The sequence below is a fragment of the Pollachius pollachius genome (assembly GCF_949987615.1).
Source record: "Pollachius pollachius genome assembly, chromosome: 8".
Taxonomy (NCBI): Eukaryota; Metazoa; Chordata; class Actinopteri; order Gadiformes; family Gadidae; genus Pollachius; species Pollachius pollachius.
In genome coordinates, this window is record NC_136941.1 from 20,491,786 (window position 1) to 20,519,071 (window position 27,286).

Below are 27,286 nucleotides of genomic sequence, written 5' to 3' on the forward strand. Positions count from 1 at the left end.
ACATGGGCCATGTTAGCATGTTGATAGGCCAGGCTTACTTGCTTGCTGAGGATGGTAGCTGTGGACCATAAAACATGTTACTGCAGACATTTCAGGATGTCCTCATCGGGTCATATATTGATATACATATTGATGTCATTCAAGGTGGCAGGTTTAATTCTCCTTGCTCTGAGATCCGGTAGAGAAAACAAACAGGGCAGTCGTGTATGTAGGGCACAGATGAGATTCATGGTTATGGTTGGGACCCAAGTGAACCTCGTTTCTTAGGCCCCAATTAATCTGTTAAGGCTGAAAGATCTGTTGTGTGAGAAGGCCAAACAACAAATTCCAACATGTTTTTTCCTTTGTGGAACGGCACTAAGGAGTGACTGATCCTACAGCTGATGTCACTGTCAGAAATGTTTCCATAGATGCTTGATGCCCTATGGAACATCACCATTATTTGTATGATGACGATGCACCAGAAAACCTATTCAAAGTCTTACAAGTCGCAGTGCGTTTTTTTTTTATTTATGAAAAACTCATTGGCTAAGCATAGGCAGCTGTGGAGGGAATGCATACACAAGTTCCGGCACAATGTTGCCCCCACACCCCCTCCCAGTGAGCCAAACAGAAAGCAACGGTACGGGGACCATATCCAACTATAAAACTTTTTTTATGTGCGACGAAGCTTCAAACAAAAATACTTTGGAGTTTGGGTTGCAGTGTGTTGGTATGTCCAATTATAATCAAACCCAGTGAAAAATGATTAAATTATTATATGGCTAAAGATTACATATATAAACTTGGTTAGGTTAAAATCCTGCAAGATAACTTAATATTATATTAGTATAATATTAAATGTTCCACCTAGTCTTGTGTTATGGTTTGAATCCAGCTAGGTGACTAAATATTCAATATATTAACGTGTTATGTGATATTATGGCCAGGGCTACCATTAACTCTTTTCTCTTTTATTATTATGCACACTGGCTTAAAAAAGCTGTGTATCTTTATTGCTCATTTGTTCAAAGTGATTGACCTGGGTACAGTGTATATCGAGTTCTCTCACCCTCTCCATCTCCCTCTCTCTCTTCTATAGTGTCTATAATACTATTTTCTGGTCCTATTCATAATGCTGACATCCTGTCCCTGCTCTCCCACAGATGTGGAGCAGATGGCCATCGACTGGCTGACCGGAAACTTCTACTTCGTGGACGACGTGGACGACCGGGTGTTTGTCTGCAACAAGGACGGCGGGACATGCGTGACCCTGCTGGACCAGGAGCTGTACAACCCCAAGGGCATCGCCCTGGACCCCGCCATGGGGTAAGCTCTCTGACCGCACTTGACCCCTTGAAGTGCTGTCTCGTGGCGATTCGGTTCTCCTTCTGCAAAATCCTCTTCCACGGCAAGGAAGTTGTGTCTGGGACTTGGCTGACTAAGTGGCTCGCTGGAACCTTCCTCCAGAGCCATAGCCACGTCCTCTGCTCCTTGCTCATCACTGTTCCTCTTTGTACCTGTTCCACTTCTCTCTTTGCTCTCATTCAAACTGGACACAGGATGTTTCTCAATAAGCTATTTGTACTTTGGAGAACCTTCTTATTTCCTCTTAATTAAGTGACCTCACTAAAATGTCCTGCTGACACAAACAGCTGTGGCTTCATCTCCTCCTCTCCAGGAAAGTCTTCTTCACCGACTATGGCTCCACGCCCCGGGTTGAGCGCTGCGACATGGACGGGCAGAACCGCACCAAGCTGGTGGACAGCAAGATCGTGTTCCCCCACGGCATCACGCTGGACCTGGTCAACCGGCTGGTGTACTGGGCCGACGCCTACCTGGACTACATCGAGGTGGTGGACTACGAGGGCAAGAACCGCCACACCATCATCCAGGGCCTGCTGGTGAGGCTTGAGACCGAGAGGGAGGACCACACACTCGCACGCACACATTCCAAACCCAACCCGTAGCCTATCCCCCACACCCCAAACCCAACCCTTACCCTAAACCATTTAGGGGATTTTTGCTGACGCCTTTATCCAAAGCGACTTACAACCATTCATTCACACGCCGACGGCGGAGTCAACCACAAAGGGTGACAGCCAGCTCATCAGGAGCAGGCAGGGTGAGGTGTCGTGCTCAGGGACACCTCAGCACTCGGAGTAGGAGCTAGGAGGAGCTGGGGATTGCACTAGAAAACTTCCGATTACCAGCCTACCTCCTTCAGCTACTGTCGCCCCACCCAACCCTTACCCAACCCTTACCCTAACCCTTATCCTATCCTGAACCCGGAAGCACACAGGAGATGGATGCATCGCCTTGGAAAGTATTCTGCTGCTTTCCTCAGGGGGTGATTCCAGTGTATTTTACTGCCTTGATTGATTGCTATTACTTAAGGAGTGTGTTATGTTCCAGGCTAATGATTCTAAATATACCATTTTGGAGCCTGACTGGGCCAACCTGCTCACTGACTAATGATCTTAATGACATCAGGGCTGCAGTGGGGTGGCGGGGGATATAATATCAAACCTGGCCATGCATCACAAAGTAAACCACTACAGTTAGTCCAAGGCTGATTCGGGCCAAGCACACACAGGCACAAAAATAACTGTCATCATCACCATCAGTGGGTTGCTGGTCCAATCCCCAGTTACTATGAGTCAAAAAGTGTCCATGGGAGGCCCCGGTGGCTTACTTGGTAGAGAGCGTACCATTAAGGCTCAGTCCTTACCTCAGCGACCGGGGTTCGATACCTGCCCGTGGTCCTTTGCTGCATATCCTCCCCTCTATCTCCCATAACTTCCAGTCTATCTCAATCTATCATAAAGCATAAAAAGAAAGTATCCTTGTGTGTTCCAAAGATCGAGCACCTGTACGGGCTGACGGTGTTTGAGAACTACCTGTACGCCACCAACTCGGACGAAGGCAACCTCAACCCCAAGACCAGCGTGATCCGCGTCAACCGCTTCAACAGCTCCGACTTCCAGGTGGTCACGCGCGTGGACCGGGGCGCAGCGCTGCACGTCTACCACCAGAGGCGCCAGCCCCAAGGTACCAAACCACTGACTAGCACAGTCAGACGTATGCATGGATACTATGCGTTTATGTTTGAATAAAAGTCTGAAACTGACTTTTTACGTTCTTGCCCTAAAGGCTTTATTCCAAAGAACATATGTAATACTCTCGCTATTCTTGCCTAGCCAGTGGAAAAAATAACGATTGCCTCCGAATTCACCTTCACACTCTCCATTTTATAGATCAATGATTACATGAATAACAAACTCTTGTAACATTCGATTTGGTTAATTTCCCATTATATTCATGATTCAAAAGGTATAATGTTACAATTTGCTCCCCCTGCCCCCATAGTGCGCAGCCATGCCTGTGCCTTGGACCAGTTTAGGAAGGCAGGCGGCTGCTCGGACATCTGCCTGCTGGGGAACAGCCACAAGACCCGGACCTGCCGCTGTCGCTCGGGCTTCAGCCTGGGCAGCGACGGCAAGTCCTGCAAGAGTGAGTATCGACCAGACTACACATGAATAGGAGGTGGAGGTATTTCATAAAGGACGAGCCCCTCGTTGTCATTGCAGCAAGGGCAATGACTGTCGTTGCACATGGACTGCATCAGTTACGAACTCGTTTATTTCACTACTCAACACTGTAATAGCCCGGCCGTTTAGTCCATTAGATTGGGATATGCCGACCCTTTCATCGATATTTATTCATTTCAAACAGGTGTGATAAAACGGAATTGACCTTATCAAACTTGTCCCTGTTTGTCGTCGGCGTGTCAGAGCCCGACCACGAGCTGTTCCTGGTGTACGGTAAGGGCAGGCCGGGCATCATCCGAGGCATGGACATGAACGCCAAGGTGCCCGACGAGTACATGATCCCCATCGAGAACCTGATGAACCCCCGCGCCCTGGACTACCACGCCGCCAGCGAGTTCATCTACTTCGCCGACGCCACCAGCTACATCATCGGGCGGCAGAAGATAGACGGCACGGAGAGGGACACCATCCTGAAGGAAGGCAAGTCCACAATGATTTGTTCCACGTAGGTAAATAACGTTTTCAAGTAAATAAACAGAGCACATGTATATTACTGCGCATCCAAACAGAGTAACACGAATATGGAATTAAATACAGTAAAGGGATTGAGTTTGGTATTTTCTTCAATTAATAATTTATCTTCCAGGGATTTAGAATGCAATACATTAAAAAGCATTATTCTACTTCATTTAAGAATGCTTGATTCTGATTGGCTGGGAGGAGGGCATTAACCTGGCCGGTTGCCCGCTGACTTGTCGGTTCTACTTGCTGCTGACTGAGTGAGCACAGTGTCATCAAATAGTAGATCAATACCTGTCTTGTATTTTTTGGAATACTTGTCTGGTCTGTTCAGCCTTCAAAACGAGAGCTGGTAAATTGTGAAAAATGCATTAAACTGTAATCGGAAAACGCGGTTATATGCTATAGACCCTATAGTATCTGTGGTATAAAGGAAAACGCGGTTATATGCTATAGACCCTATAGTATCTGTGGTATAAAGCTTGGATGAATTTCAAATTATAAATATGTATACTTTATGTTAAAACTATAGCCCGTCGCGATTCACATTAAAACGAATGGCGCGGGGATTATTCTTCAAAACGAGAGCTGGTAAATTGTGAAAAATGAATTAAACTGTAATCAGACAACGCGGTATGGTATAAAGGCTGCGACGAATTTCAAATTATAAATATGTACAATCCATAACATTAGCTCTCTGGCTTATAGCTCAGCGGACTAGAATACCTCCCGTTGCTATGTCGTAGCTAAGGTCCGTCTCATTTACTGGAGGAGTGAACAATGTTTCTGTTGCATAAGAGCCTTACGGGAGGGTAATGATTGTTCCAGGTTTTAGTCAAACCCTCAGGCGTTACCAGGGAAACTAAATTATGGCAGGTGAAAAACTTTATATTTTGATTGTAAAACGCATAAAAATATAAATGAATGATCTTAATTTCTTTTCTTTGGCAAGTGACCATGGTATAAGCGGGATAATGCCCTTTGAGGTGTCCAAAACATATTTGATCGATTAAAGGGGACTACTTTTTGCGGGAGATGAACTCAGACAGAGTATACATTTAATAAGCATGCAATACGAATAGGAAAAAGCATAATTAATAAAGTATTTATATTGTTTTATTATGTTGGCAAGCAACAAGTAGTATAAACGGGATAATCACCTGAAGGCATGCCAATAAACAGTTTGATATGCCCGGCTCGTGGAAGGTTAACACCCTCGACTTCGTCTCGGGCGGTAAGCCATTCACGAGCCGGGCATATCAAACTGTTTATTGTCCTGCCTCTCTGTGATTATCCCTTACATATGAAATATTTATTTTTAACAAAATAAGATGAGTTGTAGTTTGATATACAACACAGACTGCATTCCTAACACGGCCTTGCTTCAAGATAGATGAACTGCTCAACATTCTTCAAACTAACAGTTTGTTCCTGGGAAATATGAGTTTATGTGAATTGATGATATGTTAATGCTGTTATTTTCCCGAGAAAAAACGTGAACCATAGTAGTCTTGCAAGGAACCACGGTCTATTGTCTATATGGATGGAAAATTACTCCGCTCTGATTAGTTCAACCACCATGCTTTCAGATCTAATCGTGTAAGAACTTATGTGCTTGTGCTGCAGGCATTCACACGGTGGAGGGCATCGCGGTGGACTGGATCGGAGGTAACCTCTACTGGACCGACGACGGGCCCAAGAAGACCATCAGCGTGGCCAGGCTGGAGAAGGCCTCCCAGACCCGCAAGACCCTCATAGAGGGCAAGATGACCCACCCTCGAGCCATCGTGGTGGATCCCCAGCATGGGTGAGACATTAGGGTGCTGGCCAGTAGGCATCAGAGTCTGGCCATGTAACAAATAGCCTGCATAGTCTCCTGTGACCTTTTTAAAGCAATGTCTCATTTATCTAGACAAGCCCTTTGGATCAGCTTGATTCACACAGGAGATAAACTAGTGGCTGTGCCAGATATGATAGGTCATGTTCTGGTGATTCATGTCATAGTGGCTCCATCTAGGTAGTTCTATTATTAATCTTCTGTGTAACACGTCTGCAGAATATGATGTATGTATAATGAAAGACTGATTTAAAAAAACTGTGATTGTCTGAACACTTTTCTGTGGCTGTATGATTTTCTTTTCTATTATTATAATACGTTTAGTATTTTTGAAGCTATTTCATTGGTACAATTTGATTTAATCTTCAATAAATGTATTTAATTGTTGCTAACAGGTGCCTGGAGAAAGACAACATTGACCTGCTAGCTTGATTTGGCTAGTTCTGCTATTAGCATGACTCAGGATATTACTAGAAGAAGCTTCATTAGTTTTCATTTCACTCCAACCAGCGCCCCTCTGCCTTCTACTCACTTGAATAACGTACAGAAACACAGTGTCTGACATCGAGCCTTTGCTGCCACAGGTGGATGTACTGGACGGACTGGGAGGAGGACCCCACGGTGAGCAACCGGGGCAAGATCAAGAAGGCCTGGATGGACGGCTCCAACCACCAGGTGTTCCTTACCAGCAAGACGGTGCTGTGGCCCAACGGCCTGAGCCTGGACATCCCCCAGGGCATCCTGTACTGGGTGGACGCCTACTACGACCGCATAGAGATGGTGTACCTCAACAGCAGCGCGCGTAAGGTTGGTTGTTCGGGAGAATGCTAGTTTTTAGCAGATAAAGCGCCATTGAGCTCACTGTTTCAGCTGGATTTGGTGCACTATGAGATTTAAATTATAATAGTGTTTTGGGTTGAGAGTTTTTTAGGAACGAGGGGGGCGTTGTGATTTGCTACTTTTCTAGTCATAGTGAATGAGCGATATGAAATGCACCAAACAGGTGTCTTAGGGGAAGCCTTAACCTCACTTGGACATGGTCATTAAATAAATCACTGCTCAGACGGAGCTTCACCCTCCACACATGCCCCGCCATTAGACTATTAGTCTCAGAAAAGCTACTGAGACGTCACGAAAAGAACGCCACCTGCGCTCCGAGCAGAGTGAAACGTTCACATCGCGCTTTGGGGAGAAAGCAAAAACATAGGATTTTACCTTTTCTCATATTTTTTTTATAAATAGGGACTTATTTAAATTACCGCGATAAAATGGCATACATTAATATGTTGGCGATCAATTAAGACAAAATCGGTTTTGGTTTCAATGGCTCTTTAAGACATCCGGCCCTTCCTCACAAGGGAAGCAGCTCAGCTTCTAGTCCAATCACTGGTCATCTCCCGCCTCGACTACTGCAACTCGCTCCTGGCTGGACTCCCTGCCTCTGCGATTAAACCCTTGCAGCGCATCCAGAATGCGGCAGCGCGCCTCGTGTTCAACCTACCAAAGTTCTCACATGTAACCCCCCTCTTCCGAGATCTCCACTGGCTCCCTGTAATAGCTCGCATCAGATTCAAGATGATGGTACTGGCATACAAGGCAGTCGATGGAACTGCCCCTGCCTACCTCCAAGCATTAGTAAAGCCACACACCCCAGCTCGATCCCTCCGCTCAACTACCTCAGCTGGACGTCTGGTACCGCCATCGCTAAGAGCAAGCAAAGGTTGATCAGCGAAGTCACAACTTTTCTCTGTTTTGGGACCTCAGTAGTGGAACGAGCTCCCTACCGATGTCAGGATCGCAGAGTTGCTCACCAGCTTCTGCAAAAGACTCAAAACTCACCTGTTCAGAGTTCAGCTCGACTCTGCATAGAAACCAATGCACAGCCACCATTGAATGTTGTACGTCCTGGCACTTGTACATTGCACTTATTCAAGGTACTTAATTGTGTAGCATCTACAGTAGCTACTATCATTGCTTTACACAGGGAATGGGTTAGCCTAGCGATTGTAATACTTGCAGTTGGTTCTATGAACATCTTTACTGTACCGACAGCGATATATTGTTTCACTTCTTATAACAAATGCACTTATTGTAAGTCGCTTTGGATAAAAGCGTCTGCTAAATGCCCTAAATGTAAATGTAATGTTTTAAGTATAAACTAAAGTATAACATATTTATGTAATTAATGTATGTAAATGTTTCTACATTCCATTATTTTAAATAGATTATTTTAAACATTAATGTAATATATAAGTATATGTTAAAGGACTACATGCAACATTGACATGGGTACTGCAGTCTAAATTCCTAATATTGAAGGGGGTCATGAAGCTTTTTTGGAAGAGCACAAGGTTTTTTAGGTCTGTTAGAATCTATCACAATCTCTGTTTGCTTGCTACCATGGCTGAAGCGCACTGCATTTATACGCCAATTTACTTCATATCTGGCAAGACAGAGAGTTGTGAATCATAACACACAGGCCAAAAGAACGGAACAGAATGTTTAAAGGAGGACATACTGGCTGTAACTTGTGGTTGGAGAAGCCACTATTTTGACTAGGCCTGTCTGCTAAACCTCTGATGACCTATCATAGTCATTTTATGATTAAATACAGTCAATTTGCTACAAATGGCTCCTTTATGTAATCCATTATTCCAGTGTACCAAAATCGTTGCTATACAGACACTAGTTAACAGCTTATATATTTAAACTGATGCACACCTTGCTGTGTTGTGATTGACCCAGGTGGTGTACGAGGGCCAGGAGCTGAACCACGCCTTTGGACTGTGTCATTACAAACAATTCCTGTTCTGGAACGAGTACCGCGGGGGCAGCATCTACAAGCTGGACCAGGACTCCAAGACGGTCACCCTGCTCCGCAACGAGAGGCCCCCCATCTTCGAGATCAGAGTGTACGACGCCCACCAGCAGCAAGGTAGTCCACACCACCACCTCTGAGTGCCAGCCGCTGAGTGATGTGACCTTTCTACGGCCCACAGCTATGAGCCTATGCTTGGTTCACACCGTCTGTCCCTTTATCAACGTATGTGTTGTGTTGTCTGTGTGTGTTTAGGTACCAACGCCTGTAGGCTCAGCAACGGCGGCTGCAGCAGCCTCTGCCTGGTGATTCCTGACGGCCGGTCCTGTGGTTGTGCTGATGACCAAATCCTGGACGAGGACAACATCACCTGCAAAGGTACTTGACTTGAGGCTCGGTCAGTTGGTATCCATCTGATGTCGAGGCTGAAATGGGTATAAATTGTTTAACATATATTTAACAAAACTGGCAGGGGGTGGGGGGGATTGGAAGGGAAAAGGAAGGAAGGAAGGAGGGAGGATGACTCAAGTGTCCCGATGACAGTGTTTTGCGACTGCGCTCGGACTGCTCCTCTGACCGCTGCTCTGCTCTGTCTCCTTCCAGCCAACCCGTCCTACGTGCCTCCGCCCCAGTGCCAGCCGGGGGAGTTCGCCTGCAAGAACAACCGCTGCATCCAGGAGCGCTGGAAGTGTGACGGGGACAACGACTGTCTGGACAACAGCGATGAGCTCCCAGAGCTTTGCCGTGAGTGGACCCAGTTGTCGTCGTCATGGTTACGCAGCAGCAGCAACACCAGGACCAAAAACAACAACGTGACTCACTGCAGTTTCAGTGTAGTCTTGTTTCCAAGTTTCCTTATTATATCGCTGTTGCATCTCTGGCTTTATGTGTGCTCTCAATCAGAAGGTGTCGGGTGCTTGTCCTGAAATGAGTTTTTCTTGATTTGAATGGCTCTTTGAATGTTTTGGCAGGCTAAACTGTATGATAAAATGCATGGCACAGTTTAAGAATTCATTAATGAGTCATACAGTTAAGCCCAGTTGCCAAAGACACGTGGCACATATTGACAGCAAAGTACTAAATCCAGCTCTTTATGTAATATCAACATCTCTGAGAGGGCCTGACTCACTCGCTTCTCTCTATTCAAAAAACATTGTTCAACAGCCAGGAATGAACTAGAAGGATCTCAGAAACAGTGTGTGGTAGTTTTAACACACATGTCAACGTATCTATTATTGTTTAACATAACATGAATATGACTCTGAAGACTTACTTTTAGATGTTCTTTCCTTCTCTTCCCAGACCAGCATACTTGCCCCAGTGACCGCTTCAAATGCCAGAACAACCGCTGTATACCTGTACGCTGGCTCTGTGATGGAGACAACGATTGTGGAAATGATGAAGATGAATCCAATACTACCTGCTCAGGTGTGTGAAGAAACATTTTTAGTTTTTTATTTGTCATTCTCATCAAAAGTAAATGGAGGTGTCTTTTGCATAACCAGGCTTTTCTTGTGTTACCAAAAGGCTTTCACGTTTTCAAAGGGACGTGTCATTTCAACTTTAGTTTGTCAAACCTTAAAGTTTGAATTCATTGGCAGTCTTTTCGATGCAGTGGCAGCAGAGCCCCTGCTTACTGTCAGCTGTCTGAGATACAAACAAGAAAAACTGTAGGATGGCATTACCTAGAATTACTTTATAAATAAAGAAATACAGATCAAAGGGCCTACATGAGGGCAGTGATTGCTAACCATCCCTAGAATACAAGTGAGGGCTTTCCAGGCTGTGCCGGTCCTAAGGCACTTTTCTCTTCAGCATCTGAGTTCATGAGTTGATGCGTTCTTAAGTTCTTCTCACTCTTATACACGTCAAAAGATTATTTTGGCCTCAAAAGTAAAATGTTGTCTAGATTTGTTTTAAAAGAATTCTAGACAAGAGACATCCTCAACCATCTAACCTGTACAATGTTAGTAATTTAGAACAGAATACTGTCCTTTCAGAATTAAAAAACAGCTTTAGCTGACAAAGCTGAGACTTGATATCGAAAGCAGCCTTCAATTGGCCAAAGGGGGGATCCAGAACAACATATGCCTCCTAGTATGCATAAAAGATTAACACCATCCATATTTTGGCTAACTATTTATAGAGCTGAAAAAAAATCAGTGTGTCTAATGCAGAACCCTGGGGCACCCAATCAAACAGGCTTCACACAAATGGAAGTTTGGCTCGTCTTTAATCACGGCTGAATCACTGTCAGAATGACTTTCGTACATTGCCAAAGAGAAGAACATCATACAACCCTCTGTTATTTCAGCTCGCACGTGCCCCCCCAACCAGTACCCCTGCACCAGCGGCCGCTGCATCCCCATCTCCTGGACCTGCGACCTAGATGACGACTGTGGAGACCGCTCCGACGAGCCCGACTCCTGTGGTGGGTACCTCTCATTGCTCATCCTCTCCAGCTTCTCCACATACAACAAGTGTCTCAGCATGTTAAATGACCCTCTATCTCCGGCTCCCCCCTCTCCAGCCTACCCCACCTGCTTCCCCCTGACCCAGTTCACCTGCGCCAACGGTCGCTGCATCAATGTCAACTGGCGCTGTGACAACGGTCTGTTAAACTACTGACACCAAATAGTCCCTAGCCCAAAGATACAAATAATTAGCGACTGCAAAGGGATCTGACAGATTGTGTGTGTGTGTGCATGTGTGTGTGCGTACAGACAACGACTGCGGGGACAACAGCGACGAGGCGGGCTGTAGCCACTCCTGCTCCAGCGTTCAGTTCAAGTGCAACAGCGGCCGCTGCATCCCTGAGTACTGGACCTGCGACGGAGACAACGACTGCGGAGACTACAGTGACGAGACGCACGCCAACTGCACCAACCAAGGTGGGTGGGAACGCAGGCAACCAACCCAAACGGGAACGCCCTTCAGGGGTGGAGGGTGTCGGAGATTATTGTGTGTTGTGTTTACATCGCTGCTCTTTGGTGGTGAGAGATAGTGGGGGGATTACTTGGCATTGCCATCGCAGCACTACGTTGTGTATCGTGTTTCACTCTCTTTATATGTTGAGTTGTGGAGGAGTTGTCAAAACACAACTTAAGGATACTTCTCCTTATGTCATGTTTCATTTGTGCCATGCATGCCCCTGCTTGCCCTGAACATCCTCACATTGCATGTATGCCTTCAGTTTATTTTTTCAGGGGACTGTTGACGTGTTGTGGTTAGCTGAGATTGTAGCCCGTTCAAAAGAATGCCAGTGGCCCACAATGCAGCTCTTTGGTTGAGGAGCTTGGGGGTGGGGTTAGCCATTAAACTACCAGCGAACACATAGGAAAACATTATTTTCCTGTGTATTTATTGTAACTCTTACAATTTCTTACTATAAACCTATTTAAGTAAATATCTTTACTATAAATATGTTTTCCAATATCTAAAGAATGGACCATTTTAGGTTTTGTTGCCAGATTTTCTGGTAGGTTCATCCTACACGGCTTCAGGGCATGACACAATGTGTGCTGGGAAACACGCAAAGTCCACTGGAGGCTCTCCCCCTTCAGCAGGAGGGATGGAAAGCTGGGTCTTTTTAAGTGGAGAAATGAAAACTGAACGGTGAGACGGGTTTTTGTGCTAATGTTGAGATCCCACTAATGGCCACCGGAAATCTCTTCACCATGTTGGACTTGTGTGACTGTGATGAAGGGAAAGTTGCAGCCCACTACTAGGCTAGGTTATGTGTGACTAGCCCAGGCCAGGCCATGGGGCTACTCTTAGTAGTTTCTTAAACCTCCTTTTGTCTTAAAGCCTGACCGCTTGCTGTTGTTAACATCAGACTGACTCTGTAATACTCTGGCAGACAGCCGGTCTGACCTCATGAGGGTTTGTTTGTGAATTGCTCAATCCTGTTGAATCCCTGCTGGACCCAGCATGACCTGTTGGCCTAATGAGGTGTGGGTGTGTGTTTGCTTGGGTGCGTTTTTATGTCTGTGTGTGTGGTTCTGCGTGTGCGTGTGTGGTTCTCTGTCGGTTGTGTGTGTGTGTGTGTGTGTGTGTGTGTGTGTGTGTGTGTGTGTGTGTGTGTGTGTGTGTGTGTGTGTGTGTGTGTGTTCAAGCTAACCATCTGGAAGTCATTATGGCAGAAGTACTATTGCGCTTCTCTCCCATATATTGTATTCCAGCGCTGAGAGAATCCAGGCCTATTTCATGCTTGGCTATGCCAAGAAGTGATCTCTTTGTCTTGAATTGATGTTGTTTTTCCACATCCTTATTGGTCTGTTTAGAATCGGTCCATGGTGTGTCAACCAATGGGGTGGCTGGATGGGAGAATGCTCTGGTTGTTTGACTTGGTGCTGTTCCAGGCAGGTGGTTGACCAGTGGTCCAGATAACCCACTAATCACCAGTCTAGATGTCCCTCTGCTTGTAGCTTTTATCAACCAGCTTGTTGAATGCATCTAGCTAGCTGGCCATCCAGCTCATTGTTAACTGCTGATTTCAGACTTTGCTAATTAAACTCTCATCGTTCTTTGTCTCTCTCAGCCACTCGGCCGCCCGGCGGCTGTCACGTGGATGAGTTCCAGTGCAAGATGGACGGTCTTTGCATCCCCATGCGGTGGCGCTGCGACGGGGACAACGACTGCATGGACCTGAGCGACGAGAACTGCAAGGGGGTCACCCACATGTGTGACCCCGCTGTTAAGTTCCTCTGCAAGGACTCTGGTGAGGACTTTACCATCTGCGTGACGGGGGGGTCAGAGGTCACCGGTGCCTTAAAGGGTTTCCACCAGGGAATCGTCATGATGTTGTTGTGGTTGTTATTTTCGGTGGGTGCCTACCAGGGCATTTTTTTATTGATTGCTATAAGCCCATCCCATTAGTTAAATAAAATGATAAGACATTGTTATAAACATAATAGTGATACAGTTCAAAATAAAATGTATACTTCCATCGTTCGATCAGAGATGATCACATAATCCCACACACGGCACACATTACCAAACATGTATGGTGAAAACGGTTTCCTAAAACAAACCTGCTGCTCACCACTACCGTCTGACCCTGCAGCTCGCTGCATCATCAAGGCCTGGGTGTGCGACGGCGACCACGACTGCGAGGACAACTCTGACGAGGAGAACTGCGAGGCCACGGTGTGCAAGCTGTCTCACCACGTGTGCGCCACCAACGACTCCATCTGCCTGCCGGGCGAGAAGCTCTGTGACGGGATGGACGACTGTCCCGACGGATCGGACGAGAAACTCTGTGGTAAAACGGAAAGACGCTTATACCGGACCCTCGTTTCTCCTCTCATACATACCTTTACATTCAGAGCATTTAGCAGACGCTGTTATCCAAAGCGACTTACAGTACATTTGTCAGAAGAAAGAGAAACAACAATATAATGCTGTCCGTACAGTAAGGATGTTCATAGAGCCAAGCACTAACAATCGCTAGGTTGACCCATTCCCTGTATACAACAAAGAAAGCTAGTATAAGATACTACACAACTAAGTACTTTTACTACTTTTAATAAAAGTAAGTCTCTCTAGAACTATGTGCGTCCCGTTGGGACGCACATAGTTTGAAATTCGAGCCTCTGATTTTGCATAGCCAAAGAAACTCAAGCGAAACATGAGAACATTAAAGGGTAGCAATGCAGGGTGTTGTCACCAAGCAACCAATTAAACGATGCCAACCACAGGCTGGCATTGTGAGGTACAATTAGACTTTAGATGAAACTGCCTCTAACCCTGTGTCTTTATAGCTTTGGGTCACAAGCCACGAGTGAGTCTCAGCAGAGCGTTGTGGGATGGCCACCATGAACATTTTCATGACAACACAAAAGACTGTTTATATGCATGCATACATTTCTGTCTCATTTGATCATTGGTATGTTTGCATACTGAAAAGGAGAAATACTTTGTTGATGAACAATATACCTTGAGCAATGTTAATGGTCACGCTTGTTCGACACGTGAATGAGACTATATTAATTTGGTGACCACATTCAATATTTGGTGGATCCTGGTCAACAGTAAACGCCACAGCACAGCTGGGTCCAGCTTGATCTTGGGTGATGGAAGTTTAGGTTTATTTCCAAAATGTCCAACCCTCCCATCTCCCCCCGTCCCCAGATCTTTGCTCCGTGGATAACGGTGGCTGTAGCCACAACTGCAGTATCATCCCCGGAGAAGGCTTCATGTGCTCGTGCCCCCTGGGCATGGAGCTGGGCGCCGACAACAAGACATGCCAGATCCAGAGCTTCTGTGCCAAACACCTCAAGTGTAGCCAGCGGTGCGAGCAGGAGAAGGCCAGCGTCAAGTGTTCCTGCTACGAGGGCTGGGAGCTTGAGGCCGACATGGAGAGCTGCAAGAGCACGGGTGAGTCTGAAGGAACATGACTACATGGAGAGGGAGGTACAGCTCTCTACATGTGGAGCACATGTAGACAGATGTTCTGATGGAGCACATGTAGACAGATGTTCTGCTGGTCCACATGTAGAGAGATGTTCTGCTGGAGCACATGTAGAGAGATGTTCTGCATGAGCACATGTAGAGAGATGTTCTGCTGGAGCACATGTAGAGAGATGTTCTGCTGGAGCACATGTGGAGAGATGTTCTGCTGGAGCACATGTGGAGAGATGTTCTTCTGGAGCACATGTGGAGAGATGTTCTTCTGGAGCACATGAAGAGAGATGTTCTGCTGGAGCACATGTAGAGAGATGTTCTGATGGTCCAAATGTAGAGAGATATTCTGCACATATAGAGAGATGTTCTGCTGCAGCACATGTAGCGAGATGTTCTGCTGCTTGCCATGTAGAGAGATGGACTGTAATGCAATGTGAGGAAACTCGAATGTTTGGGCTGATATCTGTAAGCGTGGGTGGTTCAAGCGGGTCACTCTAGGGGTTTAATAACATCATTATTTATTGAAACGGAAAACATGAAAGTTAAAAGTAATATTCCGCTACCGCTCTGTTTTCTATGTTTTTCCCAGAGCGAAAGAGAGTTAATTATAACAGAGACAGGGCAGTGGAGCCATGCAAGTGTCTGCAAGGCATGGTGGGAAGACGGAGGCGGCTGGGACTTATTTCATCCTTTTCTTATTTTGTTTGCATGAGATGTATTTCTTTATTCTTTCTTCCTCCAGACCCCTTCAAGCCCTTCATCATCTTCTCCAACCGCCATGAGATCCGGAGGATTGACCTCCACAAGGGGGAGTTCAGTGTTCTGGTCCCCGGGCTGAGGAACACCATCGCCCTGGATTTCCACCTGAACCAGAGCACCCTTTACTGGACGGACGTCGTGGAGGACAAGATCTACCGGGGGAAACTGTCTGAGAATGGAGGTGAGATGAGAAGCCATGACACTTCTCTCTTCACTGGGTGGCAGTATTGTTTTAACAATACACTGGATAAGTAGATTTAAATATATCGATGCACACACACACACACACACACACACACACACACACACACACACACACACACACACACTTTAAATGTTAAGTATTGAAGTTTTGGCACATCTCACAAAACCAAACGATTAGTTAATAGTCATTCATCCTTCGTCAAATTGTTATTTTGCTAACTTACATATTTATGACCTCCTGACCCAGAAAGCCTTTTCATATGCTAAAAAACGAATATTCCAATAGACATAAAAAGAGGTAATGTATTTTTTCTTGTGTTCATGGTTGTTGGTGGGTGTTTTGCAATGAAGGGCCAGACTCAAACCGCTTGAGTACTGTGTGGCCTTTTCATTCTCCTAAAACCAAAGTATCTGTGCCAATCAAGGTTCCTTTCCCAGCACGACTTTTAGGAGGTGGGGTGGAGGGGGCCGTGAGGCGGGTAGGTGGGTCGTGGGGGCGGGGGGAGCATACAGAAGGCTTTGTCGCTTCCCATTTGTCTCAGTGTTGGCTGTGCCTGACTCCTGTGCAGCTCCTGTGCAGAATTAGCGTAGGAGGGACAACAAAAACAGTGCCGTTGTTCTGATTCCCAGCCCTTTGAAATATGGCGTTTACTGAAACACTGTAACCCCTCTCAGCTTCTAGATTATCTGAAACACTGTAACCCCTCTAATTTTAGAGATAATCTGAAACACTGTAATCCCTCTCAGTTTCTAGATAAAAATGAAGCACTGTAACCCCTCTCAGCTTCTAGAATAGATTAAACATTGTAACCCCTCTCAGCTTCTAGAATAGATGGAACATTGTAACCCCTCTCAGCTTCTAGAATAGATAAAACACTGTAACCCCTCTCAGCTTCTAGAATAGATGAAACACTGTAACCCCATCAACTTCTAGAATAGCTGCTCCTGTTGCTGCCCCTTACTGAGGACCAGTCCAGAGTTAATTAGAACCAGTCCGGAGCTTATTTAGAACTAGTGAGAACCAGTGCTCTTTCAGAGCTGTGAGGTAAACACTGAACACTGACTGCTGCCAACCACTAACAAAGGCTGTTCCAAGCCGCCTTCCGCCGTCCAGGGAAAGGTAGCCCGGCTCCAGCGCCGCAACGTACTTAATGTGAAGAGGCCCTGGAACCATTTACTTTATTGGTCATTTAGCAGCCACTTTTAAAGCAACCTGCCTTGACATTTTATCCAGATACATTTAAACCTCCTAACCACTCAACTTGTGGTTCCTCTACTGATCTCTCTCATGCATGACTCTTCTGATCTCTCTTGTGTAGGGCTCGTCTGATCTCTCTCGTGTAAGATTAGTTGTATCTCTCTTGGGTTAGACTTGTCTGATCCCTCTTGTGTAGGACTTGTCTGATCTCTCTTTTCTTATCCCTCTTGACTTATCTCTCTTGTGTAGGACTTGTATGATCTCTCTTGTCTTATCTATTTTCTTATCTCTCTTGTCTTATCTCTCTTGTGCAGGACTTGGTTGATCTCACTTGGGTTAGACTTGTCTGATCGCTCTTGGGTTAGACTTGTCTGATTTCTGTAATGACAACCTTTCACTGAACAAAAAGAGATCCAAAATGGCCACAGAATATTGAAATAGGTCTTTTACAGTTTTGGGGGGCTGCGTGAGTCTAATTGTAACCACAGTCGGAGGTAGCTGCGTGTGTCTCACTCTGCTTCCAAATTAGTCAACGAATGTCTAAATAATCTATTTTCTGTGATGAAAAATCTGTTCTGCCGGAGGATTTTTGCCAGCTCCTGAAAGAAATGATTGGGCACCTCCTAGCAAGACCTCGTTCTATTTAGAAAGCCATCCCGAATAAATCCCTGTGCCATCACAGGCTCAGACCCCAGGTCACCGCTCTGTAAGATTCCATCACTTTAATGCCATAGTAGATCACAGGAGTAACGCTAACCTGTTGGTCCTCCTCAGCGCTGACCAGCTTCGAGGTGGTGATCCAGTACGGGCTGGCCACCCCCGAGGGTCTCGCCGTGGACTGGATCGCGGGCAACATCTACTGGGTGGAGAGTAATCTGGATCAGATCGAGGTGGCCAAGCTGGACGGGACCATGAGGACCACCCTGCTGGCCGGGGACGTGGAGCACCCAAGAGCCATTGCCCTGGACCCACGGGACGGGTGAGGAAACGCAGAACATAGAGCTCACCAAGAGGCACCATCGTAGCATCTTGAACTGTTGTTCCTTTGAACATCTGACAATGGCTTGTCTGAACGAGCATCTCCTGGAAACTAAATTCTGTTGCTATGTTGTGCTACGGTTGTCCACCTGTTGGCGTCCTGGAAGAAGGCGCCCACCTGCTCATGAATGTTTCAAATCTAGAACAAATCCCTCTTGAGTCACTTCTCAATGAGAACATAGTAAATAGCCATGTTGTATCCCTGTGTGTGGTTGTCAGCATCCTGTTCTGGACGGATTGGGACGCCAGTCTGCCCAGGATCGAGGCGGCATCCATGAGCGGTGAGGGGAGACGGACCATCCACCGAGAGACGGGCAGCGGGGGCTGGCCCAACGGGCTCACCGTAGACTACATGGAGAGACGCATCGTCTGGATCGATGCCAGGTCTGCCACTGCACCCACTCACTCAGATACGCCCTCACTGACCTCTCTCTCTTTCCTCTCCCTTTATGTCTCTGTACCTGTACTGGTCTGGGTGGATCTGAGCAGCAATCCCACCATCCAGTTCAGCTAAACTACTAAATTCAAAGAGTGAAACTGAAACACAAACATAAATATATATCAGTTACAAATACACAATATAACATATTGCAATAACTAAGTACACAAATGTTGGAGCTTTGCTGTATCGCTCCACAGGCAATAAACAGATATGGAAAACATAGCTAGCTAGCAAACGTAGCTAGCGAATGCAAAGCTAGCGAAATTTACATAGCTAGCGCCATATAAAATGGTACAAATCAACCATCCAATAACCAAAATAATGCTGCTGATGCGTAGATAAGGACCTACAAGCTGCAGTACTTAAAGATATTGCGATCACACAGCTAGCAAGAGGAGGATGGTGGAAGATTTGAGTTAAGGTTGCTCAGTAGTCAGCGGAATCACTACCTGAATAGCCACTTCTGATCCGACCGGAAGTACTAACGAATAAAGGCAGCTCAATAAAATAAAAGCCACAGCATAAAAACGGTGATGAATAGAGTCCAGAACAGTACCCCTTGTCTCTCGGTCACTCAGTCACACACTCACTCTCAATCTCTCCACCTCTCTCCCGCTCTCCCAATGGTTTCGGTTATATTTATTCTCTATCTTTCATCGTGGCTTCAACAGGTTTACTTCACCTCAACATGCATATCTATTATGCTCACAAACAACGAGTACTCGCAAAACACGGAAACACACGCTAATCCCGGCACGCTATTTCAGGATGATACAGCGATATGTCGTTGCCCTTTTTGTTCGATACAAGAATCCATGCACTGGTGCCATATATCTATATATTTTTTCAAAAGACGTGCCATGAATTAAGCCCGAAATCCAGCACCTTACCTTTTCAGTCATTTTGTATTCTTCGTAAGACAATCCTATAGCGATACATCACGATATATGTCCAAAAATATATTGTTTATTGCAGAATCACAGTATTGTGATATATTATCTGTGTCGCGGGCCATGGTGTTCCTGGTGGTGGCCAAGGTGATTCCCCACCCCTCATCTGAGTGCCAACCCCCCTTCCCTTCCCCACAGGTCAGATGCGATCTACTCTGCGCTGTATGACGGCACCGGGCTGATCGAGGTGCTGCGGGGGCACGAGTTCCTGTCGCACCCCTTCGCCGTCACCATGTACGGGGGGGAGGTGTACTGGACCGACTGGAGGACCAACACGCTGGCCAAGGCCAACAAGTGGACCGGGGGCAACGTGACGGTGGTGCAGAGGACCAACACACAGCCCTTTGACCTGCAGGTCTACCACCCCTCCAGACAGCCCCAGGGTGAGGCCCAGACAGACAGACAGGCAGGCAGGCAGGCAGGCAGGCAGGCAGGCAGGCAGGCAGGCAGACAGGCAGACAGTTAAGGAGCAGGTAGGGGATAGGCAGTACAGAGAACGGGCATTAAGGAGCTGGTAGGGATCAGACATCTACCTGTAGTCTGATGACATTGGGGCTTGAACTCAGCACCTTTCAGCTGGGGGTCAACCCCCCTAACTAGTAGCCATCCTGCCCCTATTAAGATAGAAGTGACAGAACAATGGTCACTCCCCTCTGCTCCGTCAGAGTATTCAGCCCTCTCTCCCGGTGCACCAACACGATTGGCTTTTGGATCTTGTGGCCACTTAAACTCAAAGGGCAGTCGGTGCTGTTGCCTGCCAGGGCTGACTGCTGATCACATAGACCAACGCCCCCCAGCCCCCCTCCTAGCCGGCTGACCTATTCCCCATTGGGAGTTGTGGCGTCGTCTCTAACACGGTCTGGACACCTCCCACCGGGTTGTTGCTCAGAAGGCAGCTTACCAGCAGGAGGCCACGTCTCCCTGACCTCTTGAACCCTGTTCAGGGGGGTGCGGGGGCCGGATGAGATGGGAGGAGAGGGAGGGGTCGGTTCAACGGCTTTAACGGACGTGGCTGGAATGTCACAATCTCAGCAGGCCAGCAGGCCAGATCAACGTGGTCTTTTTCTTTATCATTTTCCTGTTTTTTGATTTGCAACTGAGAAAGGTTCCCCTGGCATTGATGAGGAGACAACATATCTTACATTTATGAAGATTTACTTTAATCAGACGAAGTAGTTGAATGTGTTGTAACACTTGATGTAATCTCGTATTGTGTAAGCACATGTTGAAGATGCAACTCCAACAAACAGCTGGAGAGCAGGAAAACCCAGTTTGTTGCCTTTAGAATTTGTAAAAGTTGGCATAAACAAAGAACATCTAACCAGCACCATGCTCTTAGACCAAAACAACTACTTCAACAACCCACACATCTTAACATGCTAATGGGTTTATTGCAATGAACACATTATTGCCAGCAACCAAGTTCATTTGTGTCTAAGTATACTTACTCGCTTTCTATCTCTCTCTCTCCGTCTATCTGTCTCTCTGTCTCGCTCTGTCACGCTCTCTCTCTCTCTCTCTCTCTCTCTGCCCCTCTCTATCTCTCTCTCTCTTAGCTCCCAACCCGTGTGCTGCGGTCGATGGGAAGGAACCCTGCACCCATCTGTGTCTCATCAACTTCAACCAGACCTTTTCCTGCGCCTGCCCACACCTCATGAAGCTGCAGCCCGACAAACGCACCTGTAAAGGTACCGTCCCCGAGCGCGCACACACGTTCATACTACCTCCCCTGTAACACTGAAGAAGGACATCCCTAACTGGTTTGGTTGTGCTTATCTTGTATGCAGAACATCGCCATGGATACGTTAGCCTCCATTCCTTGTTGCAGTAATAATAATAATATGAATATGTATACCTAATACATGAACATCTATCTGCTGGTCATTTATGCCCTTCGTATTGGGTATAAACGACTGATGTTCCAGAGTGTTCCTCCCTCCAGAGTCCCGTAAGTTCCTGCTGTACGCGCGGCAGATCGAGATCCGCGGCGTGGACATCGACAACCCCTACTACAACTACATCATCTCCTTCACGGTTCCCGACATCGATAACGTGACAGTGGTGGACTACGACGCCGTGGAGCAACGCATCTACTGGTCCGACGTCCGCACCCAGACCATCAAGAGGGCCTTCATCAACGGCACGGGGGTGGAGACCGTGGTGTCTGCCGGTGAGAACACACACACACACACACACACACACACACACACACACACACACACACACACACACACACACACACACACACACACACACACACACACACACACACACACACACACACACACACACACACACACACACACACACACACACACACACACTTCCAACAGGCATGTCTGTTGAAACACGGTGCTCCGCCAGTAAGATAGCGACGCAATTATGAGAAGCATTCTCTCTCGGGGTGGTGTCCGAGAGTTCCTCCATAACTATTTGATTATGACCTGGCTTGAATTTCTTTTATAAGCGTGCATAGTTTTCCAAAACCAGTGGGAGGTCCAAACCACTCGTTTGTGGATTTTGGAATGTAAACAAACAAGGAGAGGAGACATTTGGGATGGTGCTGAATGTTTGGATGTGAACTGTCTCAGACCTCCCCAACGCCCACGGCCTGGCAGTGGACTGGGTCTCCAGGAACCTCTTCTGGACCAGCTACGACGCCAACAAGAAGCAGATCAACGTGGCGCGGCTGGACGGCTCCTTCAAGAACGCAGTCATCCAGGGTCTGGACAAACCCCACTGTCTAGTGCTGCACCCCATGCTCGGGTGAGTCCCCTCCATTAGGTCACCTGTGAAGCCCCCCCCTAAACCCATGAGGTCACTCTGGAAAACTCAATGCTTTGATTTTCACATTCGACGTACGTACGACTGCTATCCGCTCGTTGTGGACAGTTACATTATATGAGGCAGAACAATCCATGAAAGCCATCGTTGCTCAACACAATGTTCTTTATCCAGGAAACTGTACTGGACGGATGGAGACAACATAAGCATGGCCAACATGGACGGCGGAAACCGCACAACGCTCTTCACCAATCAGAGAGGACCCGTGGGTGAGTGGCACCTTCTCAACAATCACAGAAATTTAATGCATTCCTTGTATGTACTCATTGACCAAAGGCACAAACTATACAAATTACCATCAGAGAGAGGAAGAGCGTTTTTGAACAGAATTAGTTACATTAAAAAGCATCTCTATGCTTTAGAGAGGTCTGTTTTCTATGCTCAGGGCTGTCTGTTGGCTTTAATGGTGTGTATGATCTTTCCAGGGCTGTCTATTGACTTTGAAAAGGAGCAGCTGTACTGGATCAGCTCGGGGAACAGCACAATCAATCGCTGTGAGATGGACGGATCCAAACTGGAGGTCTTGGACGGCGTTAAGGGCAAACTGTACAAAGCCACCGCACTGGCCATCATGGGTGAGGAGGAACGACTCCCAACAGCTGTCCTGAGGACATTCCTCTGGCGTTTCTCTGAGGACATTTTCATGATGCAAATATATCCAACTCAACATCCAACCCAGATGATGCACTTGTTTCCATGATGTAACTTCCTGTTTGGCTCCTGTGTGTAGGAGACAAGCTGTGGTGGGCGGACCAGGGCTCGGACCAGATAGGAACATGTGACAAGAAGGATGGGGGCAGCTGGAAAGTGTTGCGCAACAACACATCCCCCATGTTCCACATGAGGATCTATGACGAAGAGGTGCAGAAAGGTAAACCCGACTCCCCTGGGGCTGTTTGTGCACATCCTGGAATGAAGTAAACACAACTTGTGTGTGGTTTGGATTGTTTTTGCCTAATTTGATGTTGGATTTATTTGGTTATAAGTCTATAAAAAATCATTTTTGCAGTTTGTGGCTTTCGAGACAGTGTGTGCCAATGTTGTCATGCATCGTTTAGATTAAACTTTATTGCAAAAATACAACTAAATGGGATGACTTTATTTCAACCCACATGAAGAGCACTCGGAACAGGTCATCATATTAGGGGGACATCTAAGAGGAATCGATCCAATGCACCCTAGCTGTTTCAAGTGACACTCACCGATGTGACTCTAAACTGTATCTTTTGTCCTGCAGTAGGGATCAACCTGTGCAGTAACAACAATGGAGACTGCTCCCAGCTGTGCCTTCCCACCTCCCCCACCAACAGGGCCTGCATGTGTACCGCCGGATACAGCCTCAAGACGGAACAGCAGTCCTGTGAAGGTAACAACCACGTCCCCCACTTGCATGTCTTTGACAATATTATTTGAATTTTCAAGCACTTTGGACAAAATATATCATATGCCTCCACATTATTTATCCATTATTCAATGTTTAAAAAATTATGTTAATGATGACTGAATATGCCTTTTCAACTTCTATTAGTTTCTTTTATATATTTTTGGTGTTCCCTCCATTTCTTGGCATACACGTGGTTGTTCAGTACTCGTGTTTGTATGTTTGGAGGTATAATAAAGCCAATGCTATGTCTTCGGTGCTGGCGTTGCCTCATATGCCGGTTCTATCCTCAATCGCTGGTACATACTCAGAAGGCCAGGGAACTCGCACAATTGTGGACTGAGTTGGTTTCTGAGTTTGCAAGTCAAACTAGTTGTCTTACATGCTGTCCTCTTGGTCTAACAGAACCGTAATATCGGAAGAACAAATCTTCAAATCATTTTGTATTCCATTAATAATACTCTATATTAATAATAAAAAACATTAAAGATGTATTTATTAGTTATGGGAAGGGATTCAGACATGTGGTTATAAAAAATACATACATTATTGGTGAATTCTATGAATACTTTAAGTAACTTCAAATTCTTTCACCGTGTTGTTTCACCCTCCACTGAGAGCCCCATTCGGTCCAGTGCTGATTCTACGCTCTCTCTCTTTCTGAACAGGCATGGGTTCATTCCTGCTTTACTCGGTCCACGAGGGGATCCGAGGGATTCCCCTGGACCCAGGGGACAAGTCTGACGCCCTGGTGCCCGTGTCCGGTACTTCTCTGGCTGTCGGCATTGACTTCCACGCTGGTGAGAGATCCCATCAACGGCCCATCGCTCAATCAGTGGATTACCCCACAGCAAGGTTGACAGAATCAACCTTGCTCTTGTTCCGTCCCTGTGCTCCTTTGACCCTCCCTTTCCCTTCCAGAGAACGACACCATCTACTGGGTAGACATGGGCCTGAGCACCATCAGCAGGGCGAAGCGAGACCAGACGTGGAGGGAAGATGTGATCACCAACGGCATCGGCCGCGTGGAGGGCATCACCGTGGACTGGATCGCAGGTCTGGGGCACAACATTCTAATCAGAATAACAAAAACATATTAGAACCTCCACCTGCTCATTGATGACAGACAATTCCACAGAAAATGGTTATAAGCATCAATTTTTTATATTACTAAATAGTTATTTAGAACACATTTAAGAGAGCTTAAGGTTGGGGGCTGTGAAGACATTTGAGTCTCTCAATGTGGTCAACATACAAATCCACTTGGCGTGACGTGTTGCATTGTGTTACCAGGGAATATCTACTGGACTGACCAGGGCTTCGATGTGATCGAGGTGGCAAGGCTCAACGGGTCCTTCCGCTACGTGGTCATCTCCGCCGGTCTGGACAAACCCCGGGCCATCACCGTCCACCCGGTCAAAGGGTGCGCATCCGAGTGACATGACCACCAACTGTGTGTTGTGGATGTTTGCCCAGCAGGACATTGTTAAGCGACCTCCTCTCACCTTGATGTCGTTGTTTTGTGGCGCTGCAGGTATCTGTTCTGGACCGAGTGGGGTCAGTACCCCCGCATCGAGCGCTCTCGCCTGGACGGCTCCCAAAGGTTGGTCATGGTGAACGTCAGCATCAGCTGGCCCAACGGCATCTCCATCGACTACCAGGTCCGTGAAGCCCCCCAGCCCCCAGAACCCCTCAGCACGATCAATATGAACGCTGTTGATCGTTTAGCTCGACTTCATCCTATACTGATTCATAGTGTACATTTATGTTTACTTTTAGTTTTGCATTTTATAGTTGGTTAGTTAGTTTCTTTGTTGACGCTGGTGTACATGACAGGAAGGTCTGCTGTACTGGTGCGACGCCAGGACGGACAAGATTGAACGCATCAACCTGGAGACGGGGGAGAACCGGGAGCTGGTGCTGGCCAACAACAACATGGACATGTTCGCCGTGTCCGTCTTTGAAGGATACATCTACTGGAGCGACAGGTGGGTCTCAACGTCACTGTGGAAGCACCGTTAAGAATCAAGACTGAAACAATGGTGGGATGTGTGGCAGCGAAGGCAGGTGGTGTTGTATTATAGATACATTGGCTGACTGTGTTTTGTCCTCTTGTCCAGGACTCATGCCAACGGCTCCATTAAGAGAGGCAGCAAGGACAACGCCACCGACTCTGTTCAGCTCAGGACTGGCATTGGCGTACAGCTCAAGGACATCAAGGTCTTCAACAGAGCTAGGCAGCAAGGTACATAACCCGACGCACACGCTCACATAGAGACATAGACACACACAGATGCACGCACACACAGAGACACACACACACACACACACTCTTCCACTTTCCTAGAGGACTTTGGAGTAATTAACACCAAAGTCCTCTAGGAAAAGCTTGCTGAAACTGGTTTACTACATCAAGGTGTCAAGTGTAACGCGTTGTATGATATAACTTCATAACACACGTGGTCGTCCCCTCCTCCCCCAGGCACCAACGTGTGCAAGGTGGACAACGGCGGCTGCGAGCAGCTGTGTCTGTTCCGCGGCAACGGCCAGCGGACATGCGCCTGTGCTCACGGCATGCTGGCCGAGGACAACAGCAGTTGCCGCGACTACGACGGCTACCTGCTGTACTCGGAGCGCACCATCCTGAAGAGCATCCACCTGTCGGACGAGACCAACCTCAACGCGCCCATCAAGCCCTTCGAGGACCCCGAGCACATGAAGAACGTGATCGCCCTGAGCTTCGACTACCACGGCGGGGGCGGCAAGGGCGCCAACCGCGTCTTCTTCAGCGACATCCACTTCGGGAACATCCAGCAGATCAACGACGACGGGACCGACCGCAAGATCGTGGTGGACAGTGAGTGTTAAAGATCCCACGTCACGATTTTTCAGGGTTATTAACTGCCTTTGGGGGTACAACTGGAATATGGTTGCATGCCTCTATGTTAGAAATACCTCTCATTATTCTCACACTATTAATTTCTGCAAAACCAATTTCAGCGTCTTTCAAAAACATTGTACTGGTTTGGATCGTGTCGCTTTAAGGCCCCCCTCCCGAGTAGCCCAGTCTGCTGTGATTGGTCAGCACGCCCACTCTGTTGCAATTGGTCGAACGCTTTGCACGTGTGTCTGCAAATTCCCACCCCCAAGAAGTGGTAAACACTGCAGATAGCCGGGAAGCAGGACTTCAGCACCGCCCGGAAGTAAAGTTTGAGCGCAAACAAGCTGTTTCAGCACTTATGAGGGGCGTTCTCGGTGGACGAGAATACTCCCCCTGGCTCGGACCTGGATTCCGAGCAGATTTAAAACATGTATAGATATGTCATATAACCTCTCTGAAGCAAAGGGTAAAGACGAAAAA

At 47.0% G+C, this 27,286-nt stretch overlaps 1 protein-coding gene across 1 annotated transcript in view; it reads left to right on the top strand.

The window, feature by feature from the left end:
• LOC307079561 (low-density lipoprotein receptor-related protein 1-like) overlaps nucleotides 1-27,286 on the top strand; it is a 99,375-nt gene that overhangs the window by 37,422 nt on the left and 34,667 nt on the right. The window contains exons 7-41 of the mRNA XM_079741987.1: nucleotides 1,146-1,308; nucleotides 1,661-1,883; nucleotides 2,841-3,030; nucleotides 3,349-3,492; nucleotides 3,774-4,010; nucleotides 5,676-5,856; nucleotides 6,471-6,693; nucleotides 8,632-8,821; nucleotides 8,960-9,082; nucleotides 9,308-9,448; nucleotides 10,007-10,132; nucleotides 11,019-11,135; nucleotides 11,235-11,315; nucleotides 11,428-11,595; nucleotides 13,245-13,424; nucleotides 13,770-13,967; nucleotides 14,837-15,082; nucleotides 15,852-16,049; nucleotides 18,045-18,249; nucleotides 18,528-18,692; nucleotides 19,839-20,083; nucleotides 21,257-21,388; nucleotides 21,643-21,870; nucleotides 22,292-22,466; nucleotides 22,659-22,753; nucleotides 22,970-23,119; nucleotides 23,275-23,415; nucleotides 23,782-23,910; nucleotides 24,594-24,725; nucleotides 24,847-24,981; nucleotides 25,219-25,348; nucleotides 25,460-25,586; nucleotides 25,762-25,913; nucleotides 26,046-26,170; nucleotides 26,408-26,782. Coding sequence (XP_079598113.1) covers nucleotides 1,146-1,308; nucleotides 1,661-1,883; nucleotides 2,841-3,030; nucleotides 3,349-3,492; nucleotides 3,774-4,010; nucleotides 5,676-5,856; nucleotides 6,471-6,693; nucleotides 8,632-8,821; nucleotides 8,960-9,082; nucleotides 9,308-9,448; nucleotides 10,007-10,132; nucleotides 11,019-11,135; nucleotides 11,235-11,315; nucleotides 11,428-11,595; nucleotides 13,245-13,424; nucleotides 13,770-13,967; nucleotides 14,837-15,082; nucleotides 15,852-16,049; nucleotides 18,045-18,249; nucleotides 18,528-18,692; nucleotides 19,839-20,083; nucleotides 21,257-21,388; nucleotides 21,643-21,870; nucleotides 22,292-22,466; nucleotides 22,659-22,753; nucleotides 22,970-23,119; nucleotides 23,275-23,415; nucleotides 23,782-23,910; nucleotides 24,594-24,725; nucleotides 24,847-24,981; nucleotides 25,219-25,348; nucleotides 25,460-25,586; nucleotides 25,762-25,913; nucleotides 26,046-26,170; nucleotides 26,408-26,782 — 5,970 coding nt within the window. The remainder of the gene's footprint in view (nucleotides 1-1,145; nucleotides 1,309-1,660; nucleotides 1,884-2,840; nucleotides 3,031-3,348; nucleotides 3,493-3,773; nucleotides 4,011-5,675; nucleotides 5,857-6,470; nucleotides 6,694-8,631; nucleotides 8,822-8,959; nucleotides 9,083-9,307; nucleotides 9,449-10,006; nucleotides 10,133-11,018; nucleotides 11,136-11,234; nucleotides 11,316-11,427; nucleotides 11,596-13,244; nucleotides 13,425-13,769; nucleotides 13,968-14,836; nucleotides 15,083-15,851; nucleotides 16,050-18,044; nucleotides 18,250-18,527; nucleotides 18,693-19,838; nucleotides 20,084-21,256; nucleotides 21,389-21,642; nucleotides 21,871-22,291; nucleotides 22,467-22,658; nucleotides 22,754-22,969; nucleotides 23,120-23,274; nucleotides 23,416-23,781; nucleotides 23,911-24,593; nucleotides 24,726-24,846; nucleotides 24,982-25,218; nucleotides 25,349-25,459; nucleotides 25,587-25,761; nucleotides 25,914-26,045; nucleotides 26,171-26,407; nucleotides 26,783-27,286) is intronic.